Source organism: Vespa crabro, chromosome 6, assembly GCF_910589235.1.
Source record: "Vespa crabro chromosome 6, iyVesCrab1.2, whole genome shotgun sequence".
In the NCBI taxonomy this organism is placed as follows: domain Eukaryota; kingdom Metazoa; phylum Arthropoda; class Insecta; order Hymenoptera; family Vespidae; genus Vespa; species Vespa crabro.
This window is the reverse complement of record NC_060960.1, coordinates 9217619-9245118: the sequence shown is the minus strand read 5'-3', so window position 1 is coordinate 9245118 and position 27500 is coordinate 9217619. Positions and strand designations below refer to the sequence as shown.

The following is a 27500-nucleotide window of genomic DNA, read 5'->3' as shown; positions in this document are numbered from 1 at the left end:
ACAAAAGACAATACTCGTGTTACATCAAAACAAATTCTAGAAGTATTTAGGTTGGGGCGTGCGCAAATGAATACGCATTCTATCTCATGTTTCTACGTTTTAACGTTTCACATTAGTAATACATGTTTTATAAATTAATACAATTCAATTTTAACATTTATTAGATTACTTTCGTTGTATTATATAGTCATTATAATGCTTATGCAATTTTTCATTATTAACCTTCTATTGTATTTATTTATTCTAAACAATGTATATGTTAATATGTATAAAACCAATCTTTTTTTCTCTTTTTGTTTTTGTTTTTTCTTTTTTTTCTCTCTCTCTCTCTCTTTTTTTTTCTTTTTTTTTTTTTTTTCCCCCTCTCACAATACCGTATTTCTTTGACAAAAATTTATTTTCCCTTAATATAGGTGAACAAGAAAATCAGCAATAAAGTTTGTTATAAATGTGCATTTGAATTAAGACAATGCAGTGATTTTTTGAAGAAGTATAAAGATGCTCGCAAAACCGTAGGAACTAGTATCTATAAAAGGAAATGTTGTACGTTTTGTTTGGAATCAGGAAAGAGAAGATATATTTTTCATTTGAACCGTTGCCTACATCCTTTAAATAATCTTAATGATGATCTAATATCTAAAGTTCAGCAGCTTTTTCAAGATGAAGTATGACTTGCTATTTATAATCGTTCATATAAAAATAAAATTGTTAATTATCAATATTACTAACACACCTATATTTTTATAGCTCATTGAATATAGCCAAGGAATCATATTAATGTGTCTAACATGCAGATACAGCTTGGATATATTGTTTGACCTAAGATCTTTGTATTTAGAATTTTCTAAAGAAAGGGATACATTTTCTAAAAACATAGACTATTCGATATTACCAAAGGTAATATATTTTTATATTATTTATTAGTTTTTTGCCTGTTAATTAATTAATTAATTAATTAATTAATTTATTTGTTTTTCTTTTTATATATAACTTCCTCAAATACATATGTTGTAGGTTAATACAATTGTAATAAAACGAAAGACAACCATAACTGCATCCATGAAAACAAGATCATATATTTTAAGCAATTCTGAATCGGATAATCCTGAAGTTACAATGAATAAAGATATATCATCTCTTCAACCGAAACCTCGATTTTGTGGTGCATGTAAAAATTCTGTTAAAGATGGCGAAGATATGTATAGATTTTATAAAACTAGATTAACAGTATGTAAAACTTGTTGGACAAGCATGGATCCTAGTAAATGCAAGACAAGACTTAAAAAGCCAACTCGATCAGATACAAAATTATGTGCAGTATTCTTAAAAGATGTTTTGACTGATGTAACATTTAAAGAGCATAAGGGATATAAAGTTGAAAAGGATAGCTATGGTAACAATATATACGTTATAACGGACAGTGAAAGTGAAGTCGATGTGGAGGATAAAATTGATACAGAATCTTTGCAACCTCAGGAAAAAATTTCCAAAGAATCTGATAATAAACCAAAAATAGGTCAAAAACGTTCGAAAATGCATACGAAAAGTGATAGCAGTGATAGTGAAACTAAAAGTATCAAAAGAATGAAAAGTGATAAAGAAACAACATCTAAGATATCAAAATTGCAAAACACAAATCGTATGAAAAGATCTGCTGGACGCAATCATTATTCTGATACTGATATTTTATTGAAAAAAGGATTACGAGCCAACCTTAGAACAAGAGGGATTAAACAAGAAAATAAAAATGTATATTCTTTGTCGGACATGGATACTAATAAATCACAGAGAAAAAAACGAAATACAACTTTGGGAAATTTGAAATCATTGAGGGAAGATAATACAAGTGATGATTCGTCATTAACCGGAGATAGTATAAATGTAAAGAATTCAAATGAACAACAATCAATTAATATATCTGAAACTCATTCGAGTAATAATATAACTGGAAAGAGAAAGAAAAAATCAAATTCAAGTTCAACGTCTGCCAGTGAAAGTACATCAACATCAAAGGCAAAGAGTTTTCCATTAAAAAGATTACGTAAAACTTCCATTTCCAAATCAAAGATCTCAATAGAGGAAACATCATCTGATAACACGGAAACAGATGAACTCGATTCAAATAGAAAGGAAAAATATATTTGTCGTGAATGTGGTATAACGTTGGAGAATAAACTTAAATTAGCTACTCATGAATTAACTCATTTCAAAACGTTGGAATTAAAATTGCATAAATTAAGAATTCAGGATAAATGCAAGGATGATGAGAAAGTTGATGAATTGAACGTAGATAAATTCAACGATGAATTAAATGAACAACAAAATGAAGAAATTACACTTTCTGTTATTGATGACGAAGAATCTGAGACTACGGATGTACCAAATCAAATTGATGTAATACAAGATACAACAGAAAAGTCAGATAAGGATATCAAAGAATCTCATCGTGAGAACGAAGAGAAAGATTCATTAGAAATGCACATCACTGATAAAGAAGTTAGAGAAGAATCTGAACTGATAGAAACAATAACAGAGACTATTTCTAAAGATCCTATTGAAGTTAATAAGGACAAAGATAAAAAATCTGAAAGTACAGAACAAAATGAGTCAATCGTTACTACTGTAGAAAATAATAATACTTCAAAGGACATTGACAATGATCAGGATCAAAATGATGATTCTAATGATGATAAAACTAAAGACACCGAACGATCTATAAAAGAAATGGAGGTAGAAGTTAATGAAGAGACAGTGAATAAAGATAAGATGAAAATAAATGAAAGTGTAGAAGATGAAGATAATGAAAATATCGAGGAACCCGAGGATAATACAAAAAATAAGGAAGAAGATAAAATAGAAGAAGTTAAAGAAGATGACAACGTAAAGGAGAAAGAAGATACGACGACGGAAAAAGAAAATGAAGTGAAGGATAAAGAAGATAATACAATGGAAATGGAAAATAATAAAAATGAAAAGGAAAATGGTCCAAATGAAATAGAAAATAATATGGACGAAACAAAGGATATAACGAAGGAAATGAAGGATATAACGATGGAAACAAAGGACATGACGATGGAAACAAAGGACATGACGATGGAAACAAAGGACGTGACGATGGAAACAAAGGACGTGACGATGGAAACAAAGGACGTGACGATGGAAACAAAGGACGTGACGATGGAAACAAAGGACGTGACGATGGAATCAAAGGACATGACGATGGAAACAAAGGACGTGACGATGGAAACAAATGATATAACGATGGAAATAGAAGATGAAACGAACAAAAGAGATGATGCAACGAATGAAACAGAAGATGATGAGACAAATAAAAGAGATGATAATACAATGGAGAAAAAAGTAGATGAAACGGATGAAAGAGAATGTAAAATAAAAGAAATTGAAATGAGTAATGCAGAGAAAGAAGGGCAGAATAGTGATATTAATAATAGTAACAAAGATTTAAATTCTAACAATTCTATATTAAATGTTAATATCAATTTGGCAGATGATACAATTGAAAATTTAAATATAGAAAATGAAAAGAGTACTGATAATAAAGATGAGAAGAATGAAACGGACAATGGAATTATCAATGATACCAGTTTAGAAAGCTGTAATACCATTTTAGAAAGTAATATTCCTATATCCGATACAAACTCAATAAAAGATAATTCCAAATCTGTTCAAGAAACAGATAAAGAATTAGATATATCTAATATTAAAAAATCAGAGGAAGAAAAGGAGTGCACGAATGATACTCAAAAATTACTTAATGATCTGACAACTATGAACGAGCCTACCACATGTAAAGAGGTCAGTTCAATAAACCAAAATAATAAAGAATCTGTTAATGCAGTAGTAGAAATGGAAGAACATGTTTTTGATTTAGTCACAAATAAACAACAAAATCATCTAAGCACCGTAGAACATAATGTAAGCTGTAGTCAAATGGAACCAGAAACTTTGGAGGATATTACACGGGAAATACAAAAAAGTGCTGACATGCCATCTTTAGATCCAATCAATTCTATGGAAATGGACCATAACAGTGTATCAATAAATTGAGACTAATAAGTTCAGTAAGTTAATTTTAATATATAATCGTTTTATTTTCAATAGATCTTTCTTCTTTTTTTTTTTTTTTTTTTTTATACGTGTAAATCAATTTTTTCAATAAAAAAAAAAAAATATTTGGTATCATTTGTAGATTGCGTTTTCTAAAAAAAAAAAAAAAAACAAAAAAAAAAAGAAAAAGGAAAAAAATACGCAATATTTTGATTTTATACATTAAATATGAATGAAAGTTCGTAGCGTTTTAAAATAGATGACATTTGAACATGTGAAATATCACCTATTCAAAATGAAACCAATGATATACATATATATTTTGAAATTTTTACATTGTAAAATGTCTTTCACTCTCTCACTCTCTCTCTCCCTCTCTCTTCTTTTATATATATATATATATCGATTTGCGCGTGGATTTTAGGTGAATTTTAAATGCATTTGTGTTAAAAATAAAAATAAAAAAAGGTACGAACAAGTTCTATCCGGAATTGGATAACTCTGTTCAAGAGTAGGATTTTTTTTTTTTTCTTTTTTTTTTTCTAATCTGAAAAATTGAAAACATTCCAATCGTTGATGATGACGATGAAGATATTTTTACAGACACTCAAACAGACGGAATCGTTGAGATGTGCGGATGATTAATGGATAAAAAAAAATAAAAAAAGAAAAAAAAGAAAAAAGAGAAAAAAAAAAAGGAAAAAAAAAAAAATCGAAATTACAGCCAACGTTGATTAGGTCCAAAAAATGATACGCATTGCGAAGAAGTGAAACTGATATGATTCTGTGTATCAACAGTCCGTTCAATGAGTCGTGTCGATAAATAAAACCGAGAGGTAAACAAAACATTAGCTTGCTATAAGCACGTGGTAAACGGGAAATCAAAACAATGTGATTACAACTATTCTCCGATAAACTATAATCAATATTTGTTAAATTTTAAACGATAATTAATGCAAAAGTTTTTTTCTTTTTTTTTCTTTTTTTTTTTTGCGAGGATTATTAATTTAAATATTTCGAAAATATTATCTAAAAAAAAAAAAAAAAAAAAAAAAAAAAAAAAGAAAAAAAAAAAAGAAAAAAGATTTGACGATATTTGAATCGAATTACGAAATACATTCATCCTTCTCATTACAATTTATCACGTGCTTTTCTTTATATCTCTATTGATTTAACTTATTGGACGGATTACAATTGGATCGAAGGAAGAATATTCTTTATTATAAATTCTTTTCGCATAGTTTGGACCTTGAATTCGGACAAGTATAGTTAGCAATTGGATCGATTGATGATGGCAGGGACAGACGATGAAAAAACATTCGGAATTGGCCAATTGAAAGACTATTGATTTTTCAATATTATACAATGACATATCTAACATCTCTTTATACAGATCTGCCAAAAATTGATATAATTTGGATGTGGATAATTCGTATTTTCAATTGGATCATTTATTTCGATTACTATAAAAAAAATTTCCTGTTAACGGGAACACATAAGTGATTTTTTCGAATGTCTATAAAAATTATTTTAATCATCGATTAATTTCTCCAAAGTAATTAACAAATTTTTAAAGGATATTATTACGAAGTTATCAGAAAGATGGTGAAAAATAATCGAACGAAATGTTATATGCATGATTACAATAAAAAAAAAAAAAAAAAAAATAAATAAATAAATAAATAAATAAAAAAATAAAGAAATGAAAATATAAGAAACTATGTACAAATGTCTAAACGTTATATTTAAACTTTACGTTTAAAAACGCTACGAACTATTGTAACAATTTAATATAAATTCGTTAAAAAGTATATATATTATGTTATATAATATATTATATAATATAATATAATATAATATAAAAAAATAAATTTTTAAAAATATAACAATTTAATTTGTTAATTAATATTATACATAAGACATTAATTTCGCTTTTATATGATGTAATGTATAAATTTACTTCTTTTTTTTTTTTTTTTTTTTTTTTTTTAAATTTCTTTTTCAGTTGTTATTCCATATCAAACATAAACATCAACAAATAAAATCAGAAATAAAATAAATGTTGTACAAAGGGTATGTCAGTATATATACGTATTTGTAGCACATCTATATATTATTGAATTATGTTTAAGGGTACGTTAATTAATTGCAACTTCAAGATGTCTTAATCTTAGATTTTTATACATTGGGATCATATCATACAGTTGATTTGACATATTACTTATTAAAAACATGTCATGTTATAAATAGCAATAATTGAGGTAATTATATAGTTGATTATTATTATTTAGTTGATCTTTTGTTGCAAGGTAATAATTTTCGTTTACATTAATATTTTTTTCTTTTGTCCTCTCTTTATTTTGCCTTCCTGAACAAAAATATCATTAAGTATGTCATTCAAGCAAAGAGTTTTTTTCTTTTGTTTGTGTTCCCTGATTCCATTGTTATAGAGAGAGAGAGAGAGAGAGAGAGAGAAAGAGAGAGAGAGAGAGAGAGAGAGAGAGAGAGAGAGAGAGAGAGAGAGAGAGAGAGAGAATGAGAGAGGGAGAGAGTGAGAGAGAGAGAAAGAGGGAGGGAGGGAGGGAGAGAGAGAGATAGAGATAGGGGGAGAATACATTTTTTATTAAATTATAAGTATGAAGATGATATATAAATATATATATATATATAAGATGAAAAACAATTTTAAGAGATACTTATATTATTGATTTTCTAAATTTTCTTTTGTTGAATTATTTAAAATTAACGAACTTGGATATGTAAAATATTCACAATATTCATGATGATAATCTGCAATATGTAATAATATTTAATTATTGTAGGTCATTATATTAAGATAATATATAAATAAGTGAAGTCATAAAAACCTGTATCAATATCGCGTTGTTTATCGGCCCAGAAAACATTTCTGTTACTTTTCCAGGTACACATTTTTAAAAGAGCATATGGATTATGTTTTCCACATTCTAATACCAGATCTATAAATTGTTCAATTTGTTCTTGTCCTATGTTAAAAAGAGAACATTAACTTTACAAAATTAATCTCATATAAAAAAAAAAAAAAAAAAAGAAAAAAAAAGAAAAAAAAGAGAAAAAAACACATATATATTTTTAACTTTACCCCTCGATATTCCAGTGATAAATCTTGCTTGATCTGCTTCCTTTATAAATCCGAGATCATAATATAAGGTAAAAGCATTCTCCAGATGTGACGTTGCCAAATTTGGTTTCATCTAAATATGTTAAATAATTTTTATTATTTTTATTAAGTTAAAACGTATATTAAGATCAATTATGCATTTATACAGGACGATTCATGCTATTGTAACTAGCTATATCTTTTATGTGATTGAAGTTAGGAGAAAAGCGAATGGTTAAAAAAAGAAAAAAAAACAGATTGTTACAGTTTGCATGAATCATCCTGTATACAAATGTGTATACGTATATATATATATATATATATATATCAAAAGGAGGGTGTATTAACCTGATTTAATAAATACTCGCCGGTATAGTAATGCGCTTGTGCAAGTTTATATGACAAATTAAATTGGGTAGCATTCTTTCTAAACAAATGTAGATGTTTTTCTGTATTTGCAGTATCATCAATTTCCTATGAAGGAATGATAATCAAAGAAAATTGATAATCCCAATTGATGGTACCATTTTCTTTATTGTGTATAACATTTACAAAACTAATTGTAAAGAAAAAAAAAAAAAAAAAAAAAAAAAAAAAAAAAAAAAAAGGAAACCCCCTAAATGTATCAATACGTTTTATGTATTATTCATAGTAATGAACATGTTATAGCTTCTTATATAATGCTCTAGGTACGATATGTTTTGTATAAAAATAAACTATTAGAAAATGACTGGAAAGAGAAAGCTAATTGATCAAAGTAAATCATAATAATAGAATAGATAATTAGAAGTATAATGTAAAAGTAAGAAAAGATTTATCTTACTATGACTATACGTATATAATTAAATATAAGTTAAATTAATCATTTATAAAATAATTATGTTATTGTAAACATCATTGTTAATAATTATTTTTCTTTTTTCTTTTTTTCTTTCTTTTTGTTTTTGTTTTTGTTTTGTTTTGTTTTTTTTTTCTTTTTCTTTCTTTTCTTTTTCCTTTTTTTTTACCTTATAAGCAAAGGCTAATTCCATGTGTGCATTACAAATTCCCTTTGGATCTGGTATTCTTTTAGCCATGGCAAGTAATTTAGAAAATTCTTGCAAAGCTTCTTTGACATAGCCATAATGCAAATGTATTCTTCCTAACTCATATAATGCATTAGCTATGTAATCGTAATGACCAGCTAGCTTGAAACATATAAGATTTTGTATAAAATAATTATTTTTATTATGAAACATTAAGAAAAAAAGAAAGAAAGAAAGAAAGAAAGAAAGAAAGAAAGGAAGAATAAAAAAAAAGGAAAACTTGCTGTCCATGGCTCTTTGTAAAGCTTCGTTGCAAGCATTTATAGCAAACTCTGAATCTTCTTCACCGATACGTTGAACAAGAGTTAGAAGTATTTTACATATAAGAGCACAAGATTCTTTAAAAATAGTTTGTTCGTTCTCGCCTAAAATATTAGAAACGTTCCATATCCTTTCTTCTGATGCTTTTCGCGCAATATCCAAATACTCGAGTGCTTTGAGCCATTCAGCGTCTATATTTACAAGATTTATCAGTTTGATTTTAATGACCTATTTATTTTATTTTATTTTTTTTTTTTTTTTTTTTTTTTTTTTTTTTTTTTTTTTTATTATCATTTCGTCGAAAAATACAATATTTCATTGTGACCTATCATGAAAAGAAATCTTCCATAAAGATATCGTATTGCAGTAATATTGTATCCGTTGTCCTCTTCAATGGATTCAGCTGCTTTTAGGGCATTTTGATAAAGTGTTTTTGTTACCCACCACCAATCTTCACCTTTCGATTGAAAAAATATTGATATTTTTATCCAATAATTTGATACCTCGATCCATTGCTCTGTTAAAAAAAAGAAAAAAAAAAAAAAAAAAAAAAAAAAAAAAAAAAAATTTCTTTTGAATATCCAAGAAAAAGAAAATATACACGCTTTATTTTTCTATCGTTTAGAACGTATCATTATTAAAATATTACCGTTTTTTTTAGCACTTTCAATTGCGATTAAAGCTTCTTTAAGATTATCTAATAGATCTCGTTGATCCATTAATCGTGGCTTAGCCCAAATCGATGTATCAGGGCCAGCGATATTTCTTTTTTCTTCATTGAATTCAATTAATTTTTGAATAAAATCAGCTGCCTCTTCTAAACCATCCTCTTTAAGTTCATCTATTATTGCTTCATTGTATTTTAAATAGAACCTGTGAAGATTATAAAAAATTATAATAGAAAAAATATAATATAGAAAATGAGATTATGTTCGCCTAACCGTTTTACTTCGACAAAAGGTATCATAGGTAACATGGCCTTTAAATCTTTACGAATTTTTTTAACATTATATCGATTAGCTTGTGCAAGATTTTTTATTTTGTCCTTCGCAAATAAACTCCTTTCATATTTTTCTTCAATTTGATCTTTATTAAAAGCTTCCTCGTAATTTTTATCATCGAATAAATCCTTACAAAAATTCCAATTTTTATGAATCATTTTTGATAATAAACTTTTTATTAATACTATAATCGATTAATGTCGATTAGATTTTATATAAGTATCATTAAATACGAATCGATTAAATATTCTTAATATTTATTATTGGTAATGACATTTCTTGACAGGAAGTATTTTTCTTCTTTTTTGTTTTATAAATATATCATTGTTTTTTTTTTTTTTTTTTGAACGAATAGCAATTGATATTTTTGTTTTCTCGAATTAGAATAGAATTATGTTTGTAATATGTAGTAGAAGCGATCGTTCATCTGGAGAAAGTGAGCGTGAGGAGAAAGAGAAGAGAAGAGAGAAGAGAGAGAGAGAGAGAGAAAAGGTCAAAAAATGTAACTTGAAAAAAAATAGGAAATCTGTAGGTCTCTATAATTGAATTTTACAGTTAATCAGCTGTATAGTTTATTACATAAGATAAATATATATATAATATATATATATTTATATATATATATACATACATACACCCACACGTACACATATATATTATATGCTTCATAATCCATAACGAATATGATTTTTATTTTTTTATTTCTCCATATACTTCCTTTTTTTATTTTTCAATAATATTAAAATTTAAGATCACTTACATATACAGGTTGTTCCATTAGAAATTTTGCAAGTAATTGTTTCCCGAACTACGTTCCGTTTTAAAAGATATTTCAAATAAAATGATTCATTTTTTTTTCTTTTTTTTTTTGGGGGGGGGGAAAGGGATAACTTTTATGGTCACAAATCTTCTTCAGATGTACTTCTGAATATTTCAAAAAGAGTATTCCTTTTTTTTTTTCTTCTTGTTTATAGTCGAAGCACATCCACCCAGAGAAGATTTGCGTACGCCATAATATATGTCCAATCGTCTTCAAAATTTTTATTTGAACGATCTATAGTTTGGAAAATAATTTTTAGAAATCGTAAACGAAATGGGAAACTTCTGAATGGAATATTCCCATTTCCATTGCCTCTTCTACTTTATTTTATTTTATTTCTTATTTTTTTTTTTTTTTTTTTTTTTTTTTTTTTAACATATCCAAATCTTAATAAGATTAAAAGGAGATTAAACGTATTAATTATTAATTAAGCCTGAACGGTAACACGTTTCCTCGGTTCCAATCTGACAGGGAATCCTTCGGCACGCTTGAGAATAATATCAGCTTGTAGCCTAAAATCATCCTCTTTGACTTCCGATTTTACACGGAAGTTTCTTAGGATCGTTGAAAGTAGAATCTTCAGTTTGAGCATGGCATATTTTCGGCCAACGCAAGAACGAGGTCCAGCGGAGAATGGTATAAATGCATAATAATGTCTGTTAGCTGTCCTTTCCGGAAGGAAGTTGTCCGGATCGAAGACATTCGGATTTGGATAAATCGATTCTAATCGGTGGGTCTTTACTGTACCAATGATGACAGTACATCCGGCTGGTATAGTGTAATTATCAGAAACTAAACAGACAATTGATATTAAAAAATATATTATTTTAATTATACACACATTCACACACACACACACACACACACACATATATATATATATATATATAATAATAATAATCGTTTAATAAAAATATGACTGACCAAGTTTTATATCTGTCTTGACGTCACGAGCAATGATCGGTACTGGCGGATACATGCGTAAAGTTTCCATGAGACAACGTTCAAGATATTTCATTTGCAAAGTGTCCTGGAAAGTGGCAGGTCTATCGCTATCTCCAAAGATCTCATCAAGTTCTTGAATTACTTTCTCTTGAATGTCAGGATGACAACCCATCATTGTCAGGAAGAAACTGGATCCGGAAGCTGTGGTATCGTGTCCCTATTTTTTTTTTGTTTTTTTTTTTTTTTTTTAAGAAAACATTATAAGTCAATATCCACATTTCTATCATTATTTTTGTCCTATCTTAGATCATTATTAAATATATACCTCGAACATAATGGTATCTACTTGTTCCTTAACTTCCTGTTCATTTAATACTACACCACTTTCACCAGCTTCGATCAAGAGATCTAAGAAAGCCTGTCTTTTCTTCTCACCAACGTCGTTATCGTCGACATCGAGATCGTCCTTCAAACCAGCTGATTGACCGAAGGACAGACCTTCAACCGTGATAACCTACGTTTTGTGAAATTTCTTTTATGCATATAATTGTAACATTTCAGAGGGATGGGGGAGGGCAAAACGAAAAAGAAAAAGTACGATAAAATAAAATATACCTTTTCGGTCGTTTTAGATCCGCCGATATCAATAATATTACGTTTACCGCTCTTGTATTCTTCCTTCTTACGTTGGATTACTTTTTTCGTAAGTCCATGTATAATTTCTAAAAGTTTAATCTGATCTTTACTATACTTGGTTAGATTGAAGAGCCAATCGGGTCTCAGCCAAACTTTGGTATGTCGAAGATGAAGTATGTCGCACATTCTGAAAAGATAAAAGAAAAAGGAGGGGAGAAAGAAGAGAGAGAAAAAAAAAGAAAAAGTAAATAAATAAAAATTAACATTAAAAGGAAAGACGATGCAATAAGAAAACAAATGAAATTATTTATTTAAACGATTTCGAAATGTCGATTAATTTAACGAAATTACTCACTTCATTACGGCCATCGCATATTCAAATCCACTTTGTCCCTGTGTAGACTTCGATACGCCCATAGCCGTTTCAAGAAGTATCTCAACCGTTGTCTCGGACATGTAATTGTGACAATCAAATACTTTGCCGTCTTCTTTCCGCATTCTCTCAACAACCGCACGCGAATTTGCGTTAAAGAGATCGATGAAACTCTTCAAAACGTTCAAATGGAAAGTAGGTGCTATTAGTTTACGATGGGCACGCCATTTTGGTCCTACGAATATCAGTATCGTATCGTTCATTTTAATTTTTGTTGTTAAATCGTTTTAACGGCAATTTTACGTCGTTCTGATGTATGTAAAAAAAAAAAAAAAAATTTGCAAAAGCGTATTGATGATATTAAAGAGAAAGACGAAGAGAGAAAATGATATCGTAATTAAACTGGATGGAAATGGGACGGATAAATAGATAAATAAATAAATCGGCGGATATGGAAAATTTTAATAAAGCATTCCTATTCAATTTTCTTCCTATTCCACGCTTATTATGAATCATAATAAAAAAATAAAACTTCAATTTTACTTTCAGAATTGAGAGTGAAATTGCATTAACACGTAATTGAAATTGCAATAACACGAGTTATATAGATTTTGTCCATTGGCGTATACTTTTCAATAATTTCTTTCGAAAGCGTATCATATTTATGAACTTTAATTTTTTCACGTTTATTCATAATCCCATTTATCGATTATACGAAATTATTTAATATTCAATATATAAAGATAATAATGCAAAAAGAAAGAAGAAGAAAGAAAAAATAAATGTAAATTTTTTTGTCGATCTATATAATATGTACTGAACGACGATGCCTATGCATGTTTAATGGGATCTAGAACGATTACATGAAAGTAAAATTGTTATGTATCTTACAGGCTATATAAATACACTTCCCGTTTACTATATACATATACATATATACATATATACATATATATATATATATATATATATATATATATATATATATATATATATATATATATATACATAGATACCCAACGATTTCTCTATTCTCTATCTTCTAACAATTTCCTATCGAACTTTTCCCGAAGTGAAAGAACATAATTGAGAATTTGAAATAAAATTTGATAATTCGAAATCAATAAAATAAAATAAAATAAAATAAAATAAAAGAAATATACATACCTGAAGATATGAGAAGTCCGTTTCCGAGCCATGGTTGGAAGAATTTGTATTCCGTGGATTTATCAATGTAAATATGGCTGGACAAAATTATTTCAATGTCACGTGGATCAATCAGAAAGACAAGGAGCTTCGGTCCAATCCAAAATTTAGCTACATGTTCAAATTCTTCTGCATATTTCATTGCTTTACTAAATATTGCTGTAAAAAGTTGATGGATACGAAAATATTTATTATTAATTGATATCATCAAATTAAATCACATCAGATAGACACGTGTAACATAGGTATGCATCATTTTTATTAAAAATATTTACTTACAATCGGGACTTCCAAGAAATTCCAAAGCGTTACCAATAATAGGATATCCCACAGGTCCAGGAAGTTTTTCCGCGAGTTCCATCATATGTTTATTAGAAATACGGAAGTAGATGTAATAGAGAATGAGTGTTGGGAGTAGAAGAATGAAGAACATTGACAATGTCGATAAACCACTATCTGAAGCTTCCGCAACAGACCCGGCAATTATTTCCGGCTCCATTACTGACATTTTGTTCCTACAATTTAAATAATAATTATTTTATAAAGAAGAAGAGAAAGAAAGAGAGAACGAAAGAAAGAGAGAGAGAGAGAGAGAGAGAGAGAGAGAGAGAGAGAGAGAATTGAGTGAAATTATCAAAGCACGAGTAAAATATTTGAAAAAGATTATCTCCAATGGAATTTCGAAGGAAGGTGAAAAAAGAGAAGGAGAAATTTTGTTCGGACAATGTAAGCGCGCAAAAATAAAAAAAAAAAGAAAAAGAAAAAGGAAAAGAAAAGAAAAGAAAAAGCGTAAAAAAGTTAAGAAGCTCGTGATAAATAATTTTATTGATCTACGATGAATTTTTTTAATACTTGTTTTTTTTTTCTTTTCTTTTCTTTTTTAATTGGATCAATAATTTATAAAATCCAATTGTCTCTCTCTTTCTCTCTCTCTTTTTCTCTCTTTCTCTTGACGAAACTTACTTGTTCTTTAAGACGAATACAAAATACAAACACCTTTATCAACGAATTACCAACAAACTGTCGATCTCGCTTTACGATCGCTCTCTTTTATAAGCGAACCTCTTAGGATCCCCTACTACTTCTTTTACAAACAGAAATTCATTTTTCGACAATGATTATATACATACATGTTATATACATACATGTTATATACATACATATATATATATATATATATATATATATATGTATATATCTTTTATAGATTCAATCATTATTTATTCTCGTGTAAGCTGTATAAATAAAAGGCGTTCTTACATATTTTAAATGTTAAAATTACAATTCGGTATTCAATATTCGATTCGATTTAATTTATTTACGTATTATTTTGTTTCTTCTTTTTCCTTCTCTTTTTCTTTATCATTACTATTGTTATCATTATCATCAACATCATCATTATCATTATCATCATTATTATCATCATTATTATTATTATTATTATTATTATTATTATTATTATTATTATTATTATTATTTCAACATAACGCTTATATGAATAAATAAAATCTATAAACAATATTTCTAATCAGAGTTATTTATAATATATGTATTTTTTTTTTCTTTTTTTCTGTTTTCTTTTTTCTTTTTTTTTCTTTTTTTTTTTTTTTTTTTTTTGGTACTCAGAAAGATGTCTCCAATTTGATTGCCGAATTAAAAGATAATTAACGTTTCATCTAAGTTGCATCAATTTTCGCGTAATTTTCTTAAAACGTTATATTATTTATCCTATTTTTATTTGTGCAAATAATGGCCTATTCTAAACGTTCAAGATTGTATAAGTACTTATTTTAGACTTTTGAGATAAAAGATAATTATATAGTAGTTTTCGTTATTATAATTTCAATAGTTACGATATTATGATAATTACGACGAACAATGAGTATATTTATGTAAAATGGAATAAGAACGTCGGGTCGGAAGGCATGGAAGAATATTTTTAATTTGAAGTTTATTTCTCTCTCTCTCTCTCTCTCTGTCTCTCTCTCTTTCTCTCACGGCATATTTTCCTGGTATTCCTAATATTATAAAGGTACTTCTACATTTTTATAATTTTAATACACATATATATATATATATATATATATATATGTATATATGAATATATAATATATATTATTAATATATATATATTCATCATATTTTCTCTTTTTTTTAACATACATACTATATATGTACATATGTATGTGTATATATATATATATATATATATATGATATATATCATATTATATCTCGAACGATTTTGATAGGTCGAAAATAATCGATTCAATGAAAATAGCTATATATATATATATAAACGTATTGTGTATCTTAAATAGTCGCGTCATCTCGTCAGAGTTTTGAAGTGGTTTCGTTCTTATATTTTCATGGGAAGTAAATTTAATAAAGTAACTGATTATTAACACGAATCAAGACATTCAACGGATGTCCAGGTCTTCGATCGGTGCCCTGTTTTACATACAAGCAAGTCATGCAGAAAATAATATTAGCTGACGTATGTCTTTATGTAGATACGCGTTGTGCGTTATGTGAGTGTTGTTTAATGTCTATTTTTCTTTCCTCCTGTTTCTCTCTCTCTCTCTCTCTCTCTCTCTTTCTCTCTCGCTCGCTCTTTTTTTGTTTTACTTTTCATTTATACATTTTGTCCTTTTTTTCTTCTAATATAACATATACAATCTCAATGTTACATTTGTAATCGTGAATTAAACATATATTGTCTTGATTACATGCGTCCTTTTTACCTTTTGTAGGTTATGTTCATTGGCAAAACTTTTTTTCTCATGTTATCTTTTAAATTTGATGTATTATCTATTTTGGAAACCTTTCTTTAAAGGAAGGTACGTTGTTTTATTTCTATAAAAAAATATTTTATAAATATTTGCTAAGACTTCTACGTCGAAGAATGAAAAGTATTTAAAAATATTATTGTCATTCTTTCTCAGTTATATTTCTGTATTTCTAATTTACAATTGTGATTATACTTTCAAGAATAATGAGTATCAAGATTACGTAAATTCATGATCGGCCACATTAAATCTTTTGTTGAAATTATGATTTCATTGGATAAATATTCATTAGGGATTTATTTGAACTTTAGTTGACTTAAAATAAAGACAAAAGTAGAACTTTGAAATGTTATATGCATATATGGGCAACAGGAAAATGGAAAGTAGTTCTATTATATAAAAATGTTAATTATTACGTCATTAAAGAATAGTATTAGTAAATGCTATAATAACGTTTGCTAAATGATTAATAATTTCAGGGATTAATAAATTAGAAGATACAATACGTAATTGTGAAGAAGCTGGAGTGGCCACTTGAAATCTGTCATACATAGCAGTTTTTAATATTATCCAGAAAATTGAGAAGGTATTTTTGTTCCTGAGACAAGAAAAAGGAATAAGAAAAATATATGATTTAGAAGAATCTAATTGTAAGGTAAGAATTATTAATTTATATGTTACATAGAATTAAGACCAATCATATAAAGTTTAATAAAGTTTATAAAAAGTAATTTATCTCAATATAAGTCATACTAATGGAACACATCTAATTCTCTATATGGCATTACTTACATGTAACACATGGAAAGATTAAATAATAAAGCCATCTGTAAAAAAGTAGAATAAACATTAACAATAAAATTTGATCTTCATCCCATTCTGCGACTATAGCAAAGATACATACCATTACCATTCATTTTATTTTTTGTATTTTATTACTTCATCATTGTATATATATATATCCCTTTCTATTGGTATTAATTTAGTTACTTAAATAATTCAAAATTTTTAAAATTTCATCAATCTGAATTGTATTATATATTACTTGAAAAAAAGTTAGTAAGTGAATTTTGAACAGTTTTTATAATAACATAAAAATCAGATGGAAGTTGTTTAATATGTGTTACATTTTACAAATTAATATAATTAAAAAGTGACAATAAAAATAATTACTACAAATATTTCTATTCGGTAATATAATTCTTTCTTCTTTGGCTGATATAATATAGTATTTTGCAAGCCATTATCTTCTTATCGAGTCATACCATTAAGCTATAATGATTTATTTTACGTGAGTTGTATTAGAAGTTGAATTTACAAAATCATATAAATTTCATTATATGTATTAATCAATATAAAACATAAGTTGATCGATACTTTTATATGTTTGGTGTATTTATGGAATAATTGTTAATTTAATTCATTGAAAGGCTTATTAATGCGATAAAATGAATAGCACATAATAAATAATTTTTTGCTTTTTCGACTTCGTCATGTTACGCATACATATATACTTATATACTTGTAGAGAGGTATAGCTGGGTATCACGTTATTATGCAATCAACGGAATATTTTGAGAATAATAATCAGAGCAGTTTAATTTTCTTCACTCAATGAAATGGATTATTTCGTTGTTTTTGCACTAGCAACGCGTTTTTTATTATTATTTCCTGTAGTGCCATTAGATATTCTCGTTTTTTTTAATTGTTTCTTTTTTTTCTGCTTTCTCTTTCCATTCTTCAATTTATTTGGATTGTTCAAACTGTCCTCCGAATTCGAGCTATCCGATACAGGCGCTGTTAATGATTTCAATTGTTGTATAGTACGAATTTTGTTAATTTTGTTTCTAGCAATTATTCTCTCAGTAGCTACGACGATATCATTTTTATTATTTTTAACGCGTGTATTTAATTTTTCTTCTCTTCGTTCTTTCTTCGCCGATGTAGTAGTTCTAAATAATTTTAAAGAATCCGCTTTAACAGATAGAAATGAATTTTTATTATTTGTACCATTGTTATTGTCCTTTATGTTAGAACTCAAATTCACCGCCATTTCCCATTTCAATCGGGATCGTTTCTTCTTCGTAACTTTGACCTTCTTATCATCTCGTATATCATCTGGAACATCCTCCTTATCTCTCGATCTAATCTGTTCATTAACAATGATATTCTGTTTCCTTCGTGATTTCTTTTTTGTCTTTCTCAATTCCGTCGTTCTTTCGAAATAATCGAGCGTTCGTAATTTTTCTGTGCAGGTCCTGAAAAAAAAAAAAAAAAAAAAAAAAGAAATACATACGATGATCAATTTTTAAAGAAATAAAAAGATTAAATTAATTGATTATATGAAGAAAAAAAAACAAACAGAAAAGTTCAAATCATTTCGTTAACCTTAACAATATTTCATTATTTTTATTACAACTTGTTAAAGCGAGACTAGATATTCCCCAACTTAATGGTACTTTTCCGAAATCATTATTAATAACAGTTATGCCATTTTCCGTATTACGAATTGGTATTCCCATCCAAAATTGTTGTCTGAAAGATGAGACCTTTCTTTCGACGGATGCTGTACAAGGATGCTTCAATATTCTAGATTGGAAAGAAATATTTGTTAAATACCTTGTTTTTTTTTTGTAAATCATTTTTTTTTATTTTATTTTATATTTTTTTTTTTTTTTTTTTTTTTTTTTTTTTTTTTAAATTATAATCTCGAAGTACCTGGACAAACGATGACAACGTACTCGTTGTTCAATTTTTCGATTATCCTCGTCGGGCAATAAATGTTCACCCAATGATAAACTACGTGGTCTAATTATGGCAGGAAGTAAAGAACATTCTACTGTACGTTCGTCTTTTTTTGTTTTCCCTTCGTATCCTCCTCGTAAATCAAGAATATTTTCTCCTTCTTTATGTCTATGAATCCTTGCTGAGATACCTGAAATTATAATCCATATAATTACTTTTTCCAATAATATTACGTATAACTTATAAGGAAGAAAACAAAAAAAAAAAAAATATAAAGAAATAAATAAATTGGACAAATAAAATGAAATTTATAATAAGGAAATAAATTATATTTTAAATAATGAAAAAATAAGATTGAACGTTCGATTATTCACCTCTTGTCTTCGATCGATCATCGTCGATCCAATCTGTCATATAACATAGATCACTTCCTGGATCAGTCGTATGCAAATCCATGACGGCTCTAGATTGCTATGGAGAGTTCAAATTTATACGATCACAAATGATTGTTATTTCTTTTTTTATTTTTTTTTTATTTTTTATTTATTTATTTATTTATTTTTTCTTTTTTTTTTTTTTTTTGAAGATTTTCATAAAGAGTTGAAATTTATAGCATTGCAAATAATTTTTTTTTTTTAATATTATAATTTTTTTTTAATAATTTTTTTTTTAATAAATTTTTTTTTAATATTTTTTTTTTTTTATATATATTAACTTGTAATTTATAAGATTAGAAATTATCTTTTTTTTCTGTTTTTTTTTTCTATTTTTTTGAAATTATTATACAGTCCAAATTTACGGGGTTGTAGATAATTTCTTTCTTTCTTTTGTGATTGTTAAAGAGACTTGATATTTACAAGATTATAAATTATTGTCATAATTTTTTTTTCCGAGGAAGAGATTTATAAAGTATTTAAATCTACATGATTGCAAATAATTCTTTTTCCCTCTTTTTTTCTTTATTTTTTTTTTTTCTTTTTTGTTCCTTTTGACATAGTTTTAGAGAATTTAAAATTTGCAAGATTATAAACAATTGAAATTTATAAGAATATAGAAAAGTGATTATTACCAAAAATTTCCTTCGTTCCAAATATTTTCGTTCCATCTCCTTCGTTCTTATCCTTCTCTTCAATAAATTCATACTTCCAGTGGAACCAAAATTAGGCGATGGCGGTGGTGCAGGATGATATTCATTGTGTACTTCGTCGTAAGCATTTATCATCGATTCGTCCGATGCATGACTTTCCGAGTTGTCACCTTCGTCGCTAGAAAAAATTTTATTTTGATCGCGCTAACAATTTTTTTTTTTTTTTTTTTTTTTTTTTTTTTTTTAATATTTTCAATGAGAGAAAAAAAGAACCAATTCAATAAGATAATAAATATCGTGATGTACCTTGAGTAATCGGTTAAATCGATATTAATAGGTTCTTCGGCATTGGATCCTTCTTTGATCAATCTCATTAAAATTTTCGTTCGTAATTTTTCCTGTTAAAAAAAAAAAGAAAAAAAAAACAGAATTAAAAACGATCGAGGCATTTTGAAAAAAAGTTCAGAGATTTTACGTCATTCTCGCACAATATTTTTTTCTTTTTTTTAAATGTAATAATCACCTTGGCCGGATCTTGATCAGAAAAATCAAGAAGCGTCTCGCAAAAGGCTTTACCGATTTGTTCGTAATCATGTGTAGAAAAGTGTGTACCAGTTCTAGATCCTAATCTCGAGCCACCCATTGAAGCTTCCATCGTATAACTGTTTTGTACACCCATTGACCAAGCTACGACCCTACCTGTACCTTCCTTTCCCTTTTCCACATGAAATTTACAATTTTCGAAGGAAAACTGTGAGAAGGGAAAAAGAAAAAAAATTTTAAGAATAAAAAAGCAAAAAAAAAAGAAAAAAGAAAAAAGAAACGCAAGAAAATCATTGAAAATCATATGAAATATCAACTCGTTTCCTCTCCCCATCCCTCTCTTTCTCCTCTTTTTTTTTCTCTTTTTTTTTTTGTTTTTTTATTCTGAATCTTTTTACTTGTAATATATGCATCTCTATTTGATCCCAAATACACGAACCTTATCAGCGGCATTTTTATGTAACATCAAAGGGAATATTTGTTCCGAGAGTCTTGCATTGGTACATCCAGTTCTTTTGTTCTCACATCCATAAGCAAATATATTATGTTTCCTAGAATGTGCGTGAAGGTCGCAATATATAGTTACTCCACATTCCTCGAGGAGTCTTCGTATCATCAATTTTGTATGCCAAACTGATGGATAACTTTCACGCATTACCGTTCTATATTGTCTGTTCAAATCTTTACCGGATAGGGAACATCTGTTATTACCAACTATAACGCCGTCCGGATTTAACATTGGTATTAGCTTGAATACGAATCGTTCTCGCAACTCCTGAAATTATTTTTTACGTCAGATAATTTTTTTATCGACACTCTCGAGAAACAAACAAAAGGAAGAAAGGAAGAAAGAAAAAAAGAATTTTTTTTCTTTCTTTTTTCTTTCTTTTTGTTTTTTTTTTTGTTTTTTACCTTGGCACGATTAGATTCGCCGGTAAGAAAATCGATGATGCCCTTCATTGTCCAACTGGACGGTGTCTCGCCAGGATGGACTCTGGCCGTTATTACAACTCCACGTTTTTTTCTTACATCCTCGTCGTACGTATGCGGCGCTGTAATTGTTAAATAATAAACACCATTCCCAGCCAATGTACGGCACAACAATCGTAGCTTCGTAAATCTTGTTTTTATCGGATCGCTGACAATTTTTGTCAGATATTCCTAAAAATGAAAATCATTCTTATTACAAAATCGAAAGAAGAAAGTATCCAATCAGATTCTTTTATTTTTCCAAGCCATTTCGATCTATGATTTTGTATTATTAGTTTAAAAAAGTTTTTTTTTGTTAAATTACACAAAAAAGGAAAATAATAATATTTCTTTTCATGCTTTTGTTTTGATCACAATACTAAATATACTCAATATTGTTTTTTCTCCTTCATATTCTTTTTCTTCTCGTTATATATAGATAAATCATTTTTAAATAATATATATAGGATGTATTATTAGATTAATAACATGATCGTCGGCTCGAATCATAGATTGATTTTAATAAATGAAAAATTAATTGTTGAAATTTGTTTACCTGCAAATCCGTATACGTGTATGGGTAACAGTGTGCCAAATAAACTGTGTCATGATCGTGTGGGAAGGATATGTTAAACGTTAATGTATGCTTCTCCTTTTCCTCGTCTCTGTAAAATATTTTATTCGGGATCTTTTTTTTTTCTCTCTCTCTCTCTTTCGGTAAAATATTTTTTTTTTTCAGGATCTTTTTCGTCTCTCTCTCCCTCTCTCCCTCTCTCTCTCTCTCTCTCTCTTTTTTTTTTTTATTTTTATTTTTTTCTTTAACGACAAAGTGCCTCCCCCTTCACCTCCCCGTTAACTTACGATTCGCCATTCTTGTAATAACTAATATTTTCCCCACATCTTCTCCAACCTATAGATTTAGTTCGTGCATCTTCGGTCGAGTACAAAAGTGGCCTAAGTCCTTCATTATATAAACTCTCCTCCTTACACATATTTACGATCGATAATCTATCGACAAATCAACATTTAATATATATATATATATATATATACTTTTTTTAAATAAGTCTTTAAGAAGACAAGGAAAAAAAAATAGGATAAAAAAAAAATAAAGAAAGAAAGAAAGAAAGAAAAATTCATAAAACTAAAAAAGAAAAAAATAAAGTCAGAGCCAATTCTCTCCTTCGTTAGAAGTAATAGAAAAAAAATTGTATATATATATATATATATATATATATATATATATATATATATATTTTTTTTTTAATTGGTTCTAACAAACGAGAAATATTCAATATACGATTCACAGTTTATAATTAAAAAATATTTATATATATATATATATATATTTATTTATTTATTTATTTACCTATAAGTGATTCTACTTCTGGTATTAGATATTTGAAAATAATACCATTGGGTGTGTCTTTGAGTGTATAAATCCCTTCTCAAATGCAATTGATAATACGTATCGGTAATTTTAACGACCTTTCCAAGATTTCCAGATTCGAATCGTGACTCGAATTTTAGATCGCTATTGGTATCGGCAATGAAGAACATGTCGGTAATGTTCTTTTCGTCCTTCGTAGAATTTAACGTGTATTCGTTCGTATCCTTGAAAGTTTTGTTGGAAGACGATAGAATTGGATTTCCACCAACGCATGATCTATTAAACTGATCGTTATGAACATTCTTTTTTTTGTCTTTTTTTTCTTCTTTTTTTTTTTTTTTTTTTAATTTTATTTTTATATTAAATCGATCGAATAAATACAACAATATTAATGGCAATGATATATGTAATATTACTCACGTAATTTGTAACACTAGTTGGGCAGTAACGAAATATAACGGTACCTAACTCATCGTCAATTGGTTTTGGCGTGGGTTCCTTACCGTTAGATAAATAAAATGGTTCTGGATTAATCGGATTATAATCTATATGACGAATCCTCCCTTGGATTACCTGAAAAGATATTTAAATGTTATCGTATTAGCGAATCTGTCATAATGATCGGTGATCATTATTTATTATTTTTTTGTTTGTTCTTTTTTTTTCTTTTTTTTTTTTTTTTTTCTTTTTTTTTCTTCATATTCACTTGACACTCCGTTGGCCAACGTGCCATTTCTTGAATGATATTGTCCGCGATACATTGCGAGCTCAATGTTCTAAGTGTTTCCTTCGTGTTTCGTTGTTTCCCCGGTTCCAAGGATCTTGAAAATAAATTCGTTTCGATGCCGTCGTTTAAAATTCTACAACGTTCCAAAATTTGTGATTCCTGCGGTGTTTGCAAACTCGTCAATGCCGTACCTATATTAAATTATTATTATTATTGTTTCGTGGAGAGATAAGATTTATTGAAGGATTAAAAATAAATAAGTAAATAAAAATAAAAAAATAAAAAAAAAAAAAAAAGAAAAAAGAAGAAAAAAGAAAAATAAGTAAAATTAAAAAGATCGTATATCTTTCAAAATCGTCTATACGATTGATTTTCTGAGACTAATGAAATATAGATAAATATTAATGTCGATGTTTAACAGTTCCTCGATTAAACAAGTTTTCGAATGTTTTCTGTGATATGAAGGAAAAGAAATTTTAATACAAATGAAAATAAAAATAACGATAAAAATGCAAAAGAAAAATGTTAGAAATCGATAGAAGTTCAAGTTCAAAGGAAATTCAAAGTTTTGTAGAAATAATATCGTCCCTGGGAAGTTTTGTCCTTGGACAGTTAAAAAAGTTTTTCCTCCAAGTGTCACAGAAAATATTCTATTAGCATCAAATCATTCAGTTTAGGGTACAATGTACTAACGTTCACGACCTTAACCATGTATTATAGTTATATATGTATAGTATAACACACACATATATACACTATACATGACTCATTCAGTACACACAACACTTTAAGCACGTGAAATAAGTTATTTGAAAAGTGATCGATACTTCAAAATCATGAACTAATGAAAATTGTAAAAGGATTTTGAATTTCGAGATAATTGAATTTATATTAATATATTTTTAGAATTTTTATATTTATATTTATATTTATATTTATATTTATTGAACCCACCAGAGATTGATCGAATTGGGAACAACATAGCTTGAAGTTCACGTACTTTACTGGACGATAATAGATCTGTCATTTTTTGTTATCTCTCGTCGTCATTATAATCATCGTTCTTCTTTCCATTAATTTCCGTTCCATCGTCCTCAATGATCTCACGATCATTTTGATATTTCATCGAACTTGACATTTTTTTTTTAAAGACAAGCTGATCATTTCATTACTTTGAAGACGAATTCTCTTTTAATTTTCTTTTAAATGATTACAATTTCCAAGGACGACACTTGTTGGCGTCGCGCTGAAAAAAATTACGAAAGGAAAAAAATATATTTCAAATATTATTAATAATTAATTTTATTCAATTAATTAATTTCTTCTTTATTTTTTTTTTTACTTTTTCTTTCTTTCTTTTTTTTTTTTTTTTAACTTAACATTTGATAATTTGATAATTTCTCATAACATTAATGATTGTTTGTTATGAGTGATATTAAATAAAAGAACAAGACGAAAGTTATGAGTACATTTTTTTGTTAAATTAACTCTCCTATCATTTGATCATTAATTTCTCGTAAAAAAATTTGATTAATAATTTTTTAAATGATACAGTTTGAAGGAAGGGACAACTAGCTCTGATTAAATTTAAAAAAAAAAAAAAAAAAAAAAAAAAAAAGAACAAAAAAAAGCTCTTTTAACGTTCGATAAATTCATCGTAATATTTACAATGTTATTAACAATTTCAAGGCGGTGGGAGGGGAGGGAGGTAGAAAGTGGAGAAAATAAATAATAATTAAACGAATTTTCTCAAATTTACTTGCCATTTGATATAATTCAATGGTCAAGCAATTCGTATTGGTAGAATTTAAAGAAAAAGAAACAAAAAAAAAAAAAAAAAGAAAGAAAAAAAAGAAAAAACACAAATGATTACTTGCCATTTGAGAACAATCTCTCTTGCGGATATAGTCGATGTTAGAAGTTGTTAGAATGTTATCATTCTTCGGTAGAATAAGCTTGGCCGACTGAGAAGAAAGCCACGAGCCGATGAGGAGAGATTTGTAGAGTATAGTTAGGTATTGCCTGACAACGGTCGTCGTGTATTGGGGGCGGAGTCACTGGCATTCTGATTATTTGCCGTACTTTCGTATATCTATTCTAAGCTTATTCTAAGTTAATTCCAAATTCTTTTCATACACACTTTTTTTCTTTCTCCTTTTTTTCTTTTCTTTTTTTTTTTTTTCTCAATATTCGATAAAAAATAGATAACGAAAATTTCAAATCTCATCGACCATTTCTACTCGATCATGATCGTTATATATCTATATAGATCACGATCTTCCATTATTTCATTATATCCGATATATTATTTCATTATTACAATAATATGTACAATTAGTATTGATGAAAAAAAAAGCATAAGAAAGAGAAGAAGAAGAAGAAGAAGAAGAAAAAAAAAAGAAGGATAATACAAATAATTCATTTGTCAAAATTAATCAAGTTCACTGCATGTGCACCCCCTATAGTTTATAGTCATATAGTACTGATTGATGATGAGCTATAAGATATGTCTAACTTTTCATACTATTACTCCGATTAGTTAGTATTAGTGTATATATGTTTCTGGAGATTTTTCTAAGTGTTAGTGTGTAGTGTGCACATAAATGTATCTGCCTATTTGTCCGTCTACCTCGCGGTGCCGGGTTCTGAAAGTTATTGATCAATCAGAGACCGCCAAACATGCTAACAGAGTGTACAGGGGTTCATTCCATCGAACAATTTTCTTTACCTTGCTATATCGATCATATATTCTGATTGACAAGTCTGCAATTGTTATATACCTATATGTATATATATACATATACATGTGAAATATTGTCAGGTACTCTACATCAATTGTCTCCTATTGGAGAATTCGTAAAATTATATTTTTTGTCAATCATAATAAAAGTAATACAGAGACGAACGTGAATTACAATGTTGTTAAACTTTCGTTTTGTTTTTTCTTTTCCCTTGTTTTTTTTTTCTTTTTTCTTTTTTTTTTTTTTTGTTTTCCCCTTTTATATTTTTATAATCCATAGATTACGAAAGTTAAGTGAAATAAAAGAGGATCGCAATATGGGTCGGAAAGTCACTGTAGCTGCTTGCACGTTGAATCAATGGGCCATGGATTTCGATGGTAATTTTAAAAGGATACTTCAAAGTATAGAAGAAGCCAAAGCAGCCGGTGCAACTTATAGAAGTGGTCCAGAATTAGAGATCTGGTATGTATGAAGAAAATTTAACGTTGATCATCGTTTTATCATTGGTCCCTTTATTTTTTGTTTTGTTTTTTTTTTTTTTTTTTTTGTTGGGCCGTTTTATATTCGACTAAAGATACGACAAAAATCCAGTTTATATTTCTCTCTTGTTGTTCAGTGGTTACAGTTGCGAGGATCACTTCTACGAATCTGATACATTGTTACATTGTTGGGAAGTTTTAGGAATGCTCATGAAGTCTAGTATTTGCGAAGATATTTTGGTTGACGTTGGGATGCCAGTGATGCATAAAAATGTAACTTACAATTGCAGAGTTACCTTTCTAAATTGGTGCGTATTATTGATCAGACCAAAAATGTTATTATGCGAGGATGGAAATTATCGGGAATCAAGATGGTTTTCTCCTTGGACAAAGGTATATATTTTTTGTTAACATATATACATATATGCATACATACATACATGATATATATATATATATATTTTCTCGATTAACCCTAGTTGTGCCTATGAGATTGT

The 27500-nt window shown here is 27.8% G+C and overlaps 5 protein-coding genes across 8 annotated transcripts in view; 2 read left to right on the top strand and 3 right to left on the bottom strand.

The window, feature by feature from the left end:
• The window catches only part of LOC124424883 (myb-like protein X), a 6403-nt gene extending 449 nt beyond the window's left edge, over positions 1 to 5954 (top strand). Inside the window, exons 2-5 of the mRNA XM_046964445.1 lie at positions 414 to 665; positions 748 to 897; positions 1015 to 4082; positions 4672 to 5954. Coding sequence (XP_046820401.1) covers positions 414 to 665; positions 748 to 897; positions 1015 to 4068 — 3456 coding nt within the window. The 3' untranslated portion in view covers positions 4069 to 4082; positions 4672 to 5954. The remainder of the gene's footprint in view (positions 1 to 413; positions 666 to 747; positions 898 to 1014; positions 4083 to 4671) is intronic.
• A 762-nt stretch (positions 5955 to 6716) lies between these two features.
• LOC124424839 lies at positions 6717 to 9765 on the bottom strand. Its single transcript, XM_046964373.1, has 7 exons — positions 9495 to 9765; positions 9203 to 9426; positions 8859 to 9070; positions 8215 to 8781; positions 7556 to 7681; positions 7190 to 7301; positions 6717 to 7073 (listed from the first exon to the last, which is right to left on the bottom strand). Exons 1-7 carry the CDS (start codon positions 9710 to 9712, stop codon positions 6895 to 6897), a joined length of 1638 nt encoding a protein of 545 aa, XP_046820329.1. The 5' UTR covers positions 9713 to 9765; the 3' UTR covers positions 6717 to 6894.
• Positions 9766 to 10109: 344 nt separating this feature from the next.
• LOC124424786 (cytochrome P450 4g15) lies at positions 10110 to 14653 on the bottom strand. The gene is made up of 8 exons (XM_046964289.1): positions 14498 to 14653; positions 13814 to 14049; positions 13496 to 13693; positions 12311 to 12563; positions 11935 to 12142; positions 11645 to 11833; positions 11299 to 11536; positions 10110 to 11166 (listed from the first exon to the last, which is right to left on the bottom strand). Exons 2-8 carry the CDS (start codon positions 14040 to 14042, stop codon positions 10802 to 10804), a joined length of 1680 nt encoding a protein of 559 aa, XP_046820245.1. The 5' UTR covers positions 14043 to 14049; positions 14498 to 14653; the 3' UTR covers positions 10110 to 10801.
• Positions 14654 to 15452: 799 nt separating this feature from the next.
• Positions 15453 to 27500, top strand: part of LOC124424777 (glutamine-dependent NAD(+) synthetase) — a 17544-nt gene continuing 5496 nt past the window's right edge. Inside the window, exons 1-5 of one of the 4 annotated variants that reach the window (XM_046964274.1) lie at positions 15835 to 16064; positions 16287 to 16373; positions 16802 to 16977; positions 26804 to 26986; positions 27141 to 27396. In XM_046964274.1, coding sequence (XP_046820230.1) covers positions 26841 to 26986; positions 27141 to 27396 — 402 coding nt within the window. In that variant the 5' untranslated portion in view covers positions 15835 to 16064; positions 16287 to 16373; positions 16802 to 16977; positions 26804 to 26840. Of the gene's footprint in view, positions 15567 to 15834; positions 16065 to 16286; positions 16374 to 16801; positions 16978 to 26803; positions 26987 to 27140; positions 27397 to 27500 lie in introns of those variants that run through there. The other 3 variants (XM_046964276.1, XM_046964275.1, XM_046964273.1) reach the window with 3 other exon arrangements.
• Positions 17557 to 26876, bottom strand: LOC124424778 (cytosolic carboxypeptidase 2). Its single transcript, XM_046964277.1, has 15 exons — positions 24738 to 26876; positions 23763 to 23974; positions 23477 to 23629; positions 23036 to 23340; positions 22528 to 22674; positions 22223 to 22331; positions 21610 to 21858; positions 21137 to 21472; positions 20678 to 20905; positions 20461 to 20552; positions 20137 to 20332; positions 19442 to 19538; positions 19041 to 19257; positions 18711 to 18911; positions 17557 to 18580 (listed from the first exon to the last, which is right to left on the bottom strand). Exons 1-15 carry the CDS (start codon positions 24808 to 24810, stop codon positions 17947 to 17949), a joined length of 3249 nt encoding a protein of 1082 aa, XP_046820233.1. The 5' UTR covers positions 24811 to 26876; the 3' UTR covers positions 17557 to 17946.

Bases quoted from the DNA above. Each gene is read 5' to 3' on its own strand.
- LOC124424839 (XM_046964373.1), bottom strand. From the start codon at position 9,712: ATGATTCATAAAAATTGGAATTTTTGTAAGGATTTATTCGATGATAAA. The intron at 9,427-9,494 runs GTTAGGCGAACA...TAATCTTCACAG, and splicing joins CCTTTTGTCGAAGTAAAACG to GTTCTATTTAAAATACAATG. The intron at 7,302-7,555 runs GTTAATACACCC...TAACATATTTAG, and splicing joins GCGAGTATTTATTAAATCAG to ATGAAACCAAATTTGGCAAC.
- LOC124424786 (XM_046964289.1), bottom strand. From the start codon at position 14,042: ATGTCAGTAATGGAGCCGGAAATAATTGCCGGGTCTGTTGCGGAAGCT. The intron at 13,694-13,813 runs GTAAGTAAATAT...AACTTTTTACAG, and splicing joins ATTTCTTGGAAGTCCCGATT to CAATATTTAGTAAAGCAATG. The intron at 11,537-11,644 runs GTATATATTTAA...AAAAAAAAATAG, and splicing joins TAGATACCATTATGTTCGAG to GGACACGATACCACAGCTTC.
- LOC124424778 (XM_046964277.1), bottom strand. From the start codon at position 24,810: ATGACAGATCTATTATCGTCCAGTAAAGTACGTGAACTTCAAGCTATG. The intron at 23,341-23,476 runs GTGAGTAATATT...CATAACGATCAG, and splicing joins CAACTAGTGTTACAAATTAC to TTTAATAGATCATGCGTTGG. The intron at 22,675-23,035 runs GTAAATAAATAA...ATTTGTCGATAG, and splicing joins AGAAGTAGAATCACTTATAG to ATTATCGATCGTAAATATGT.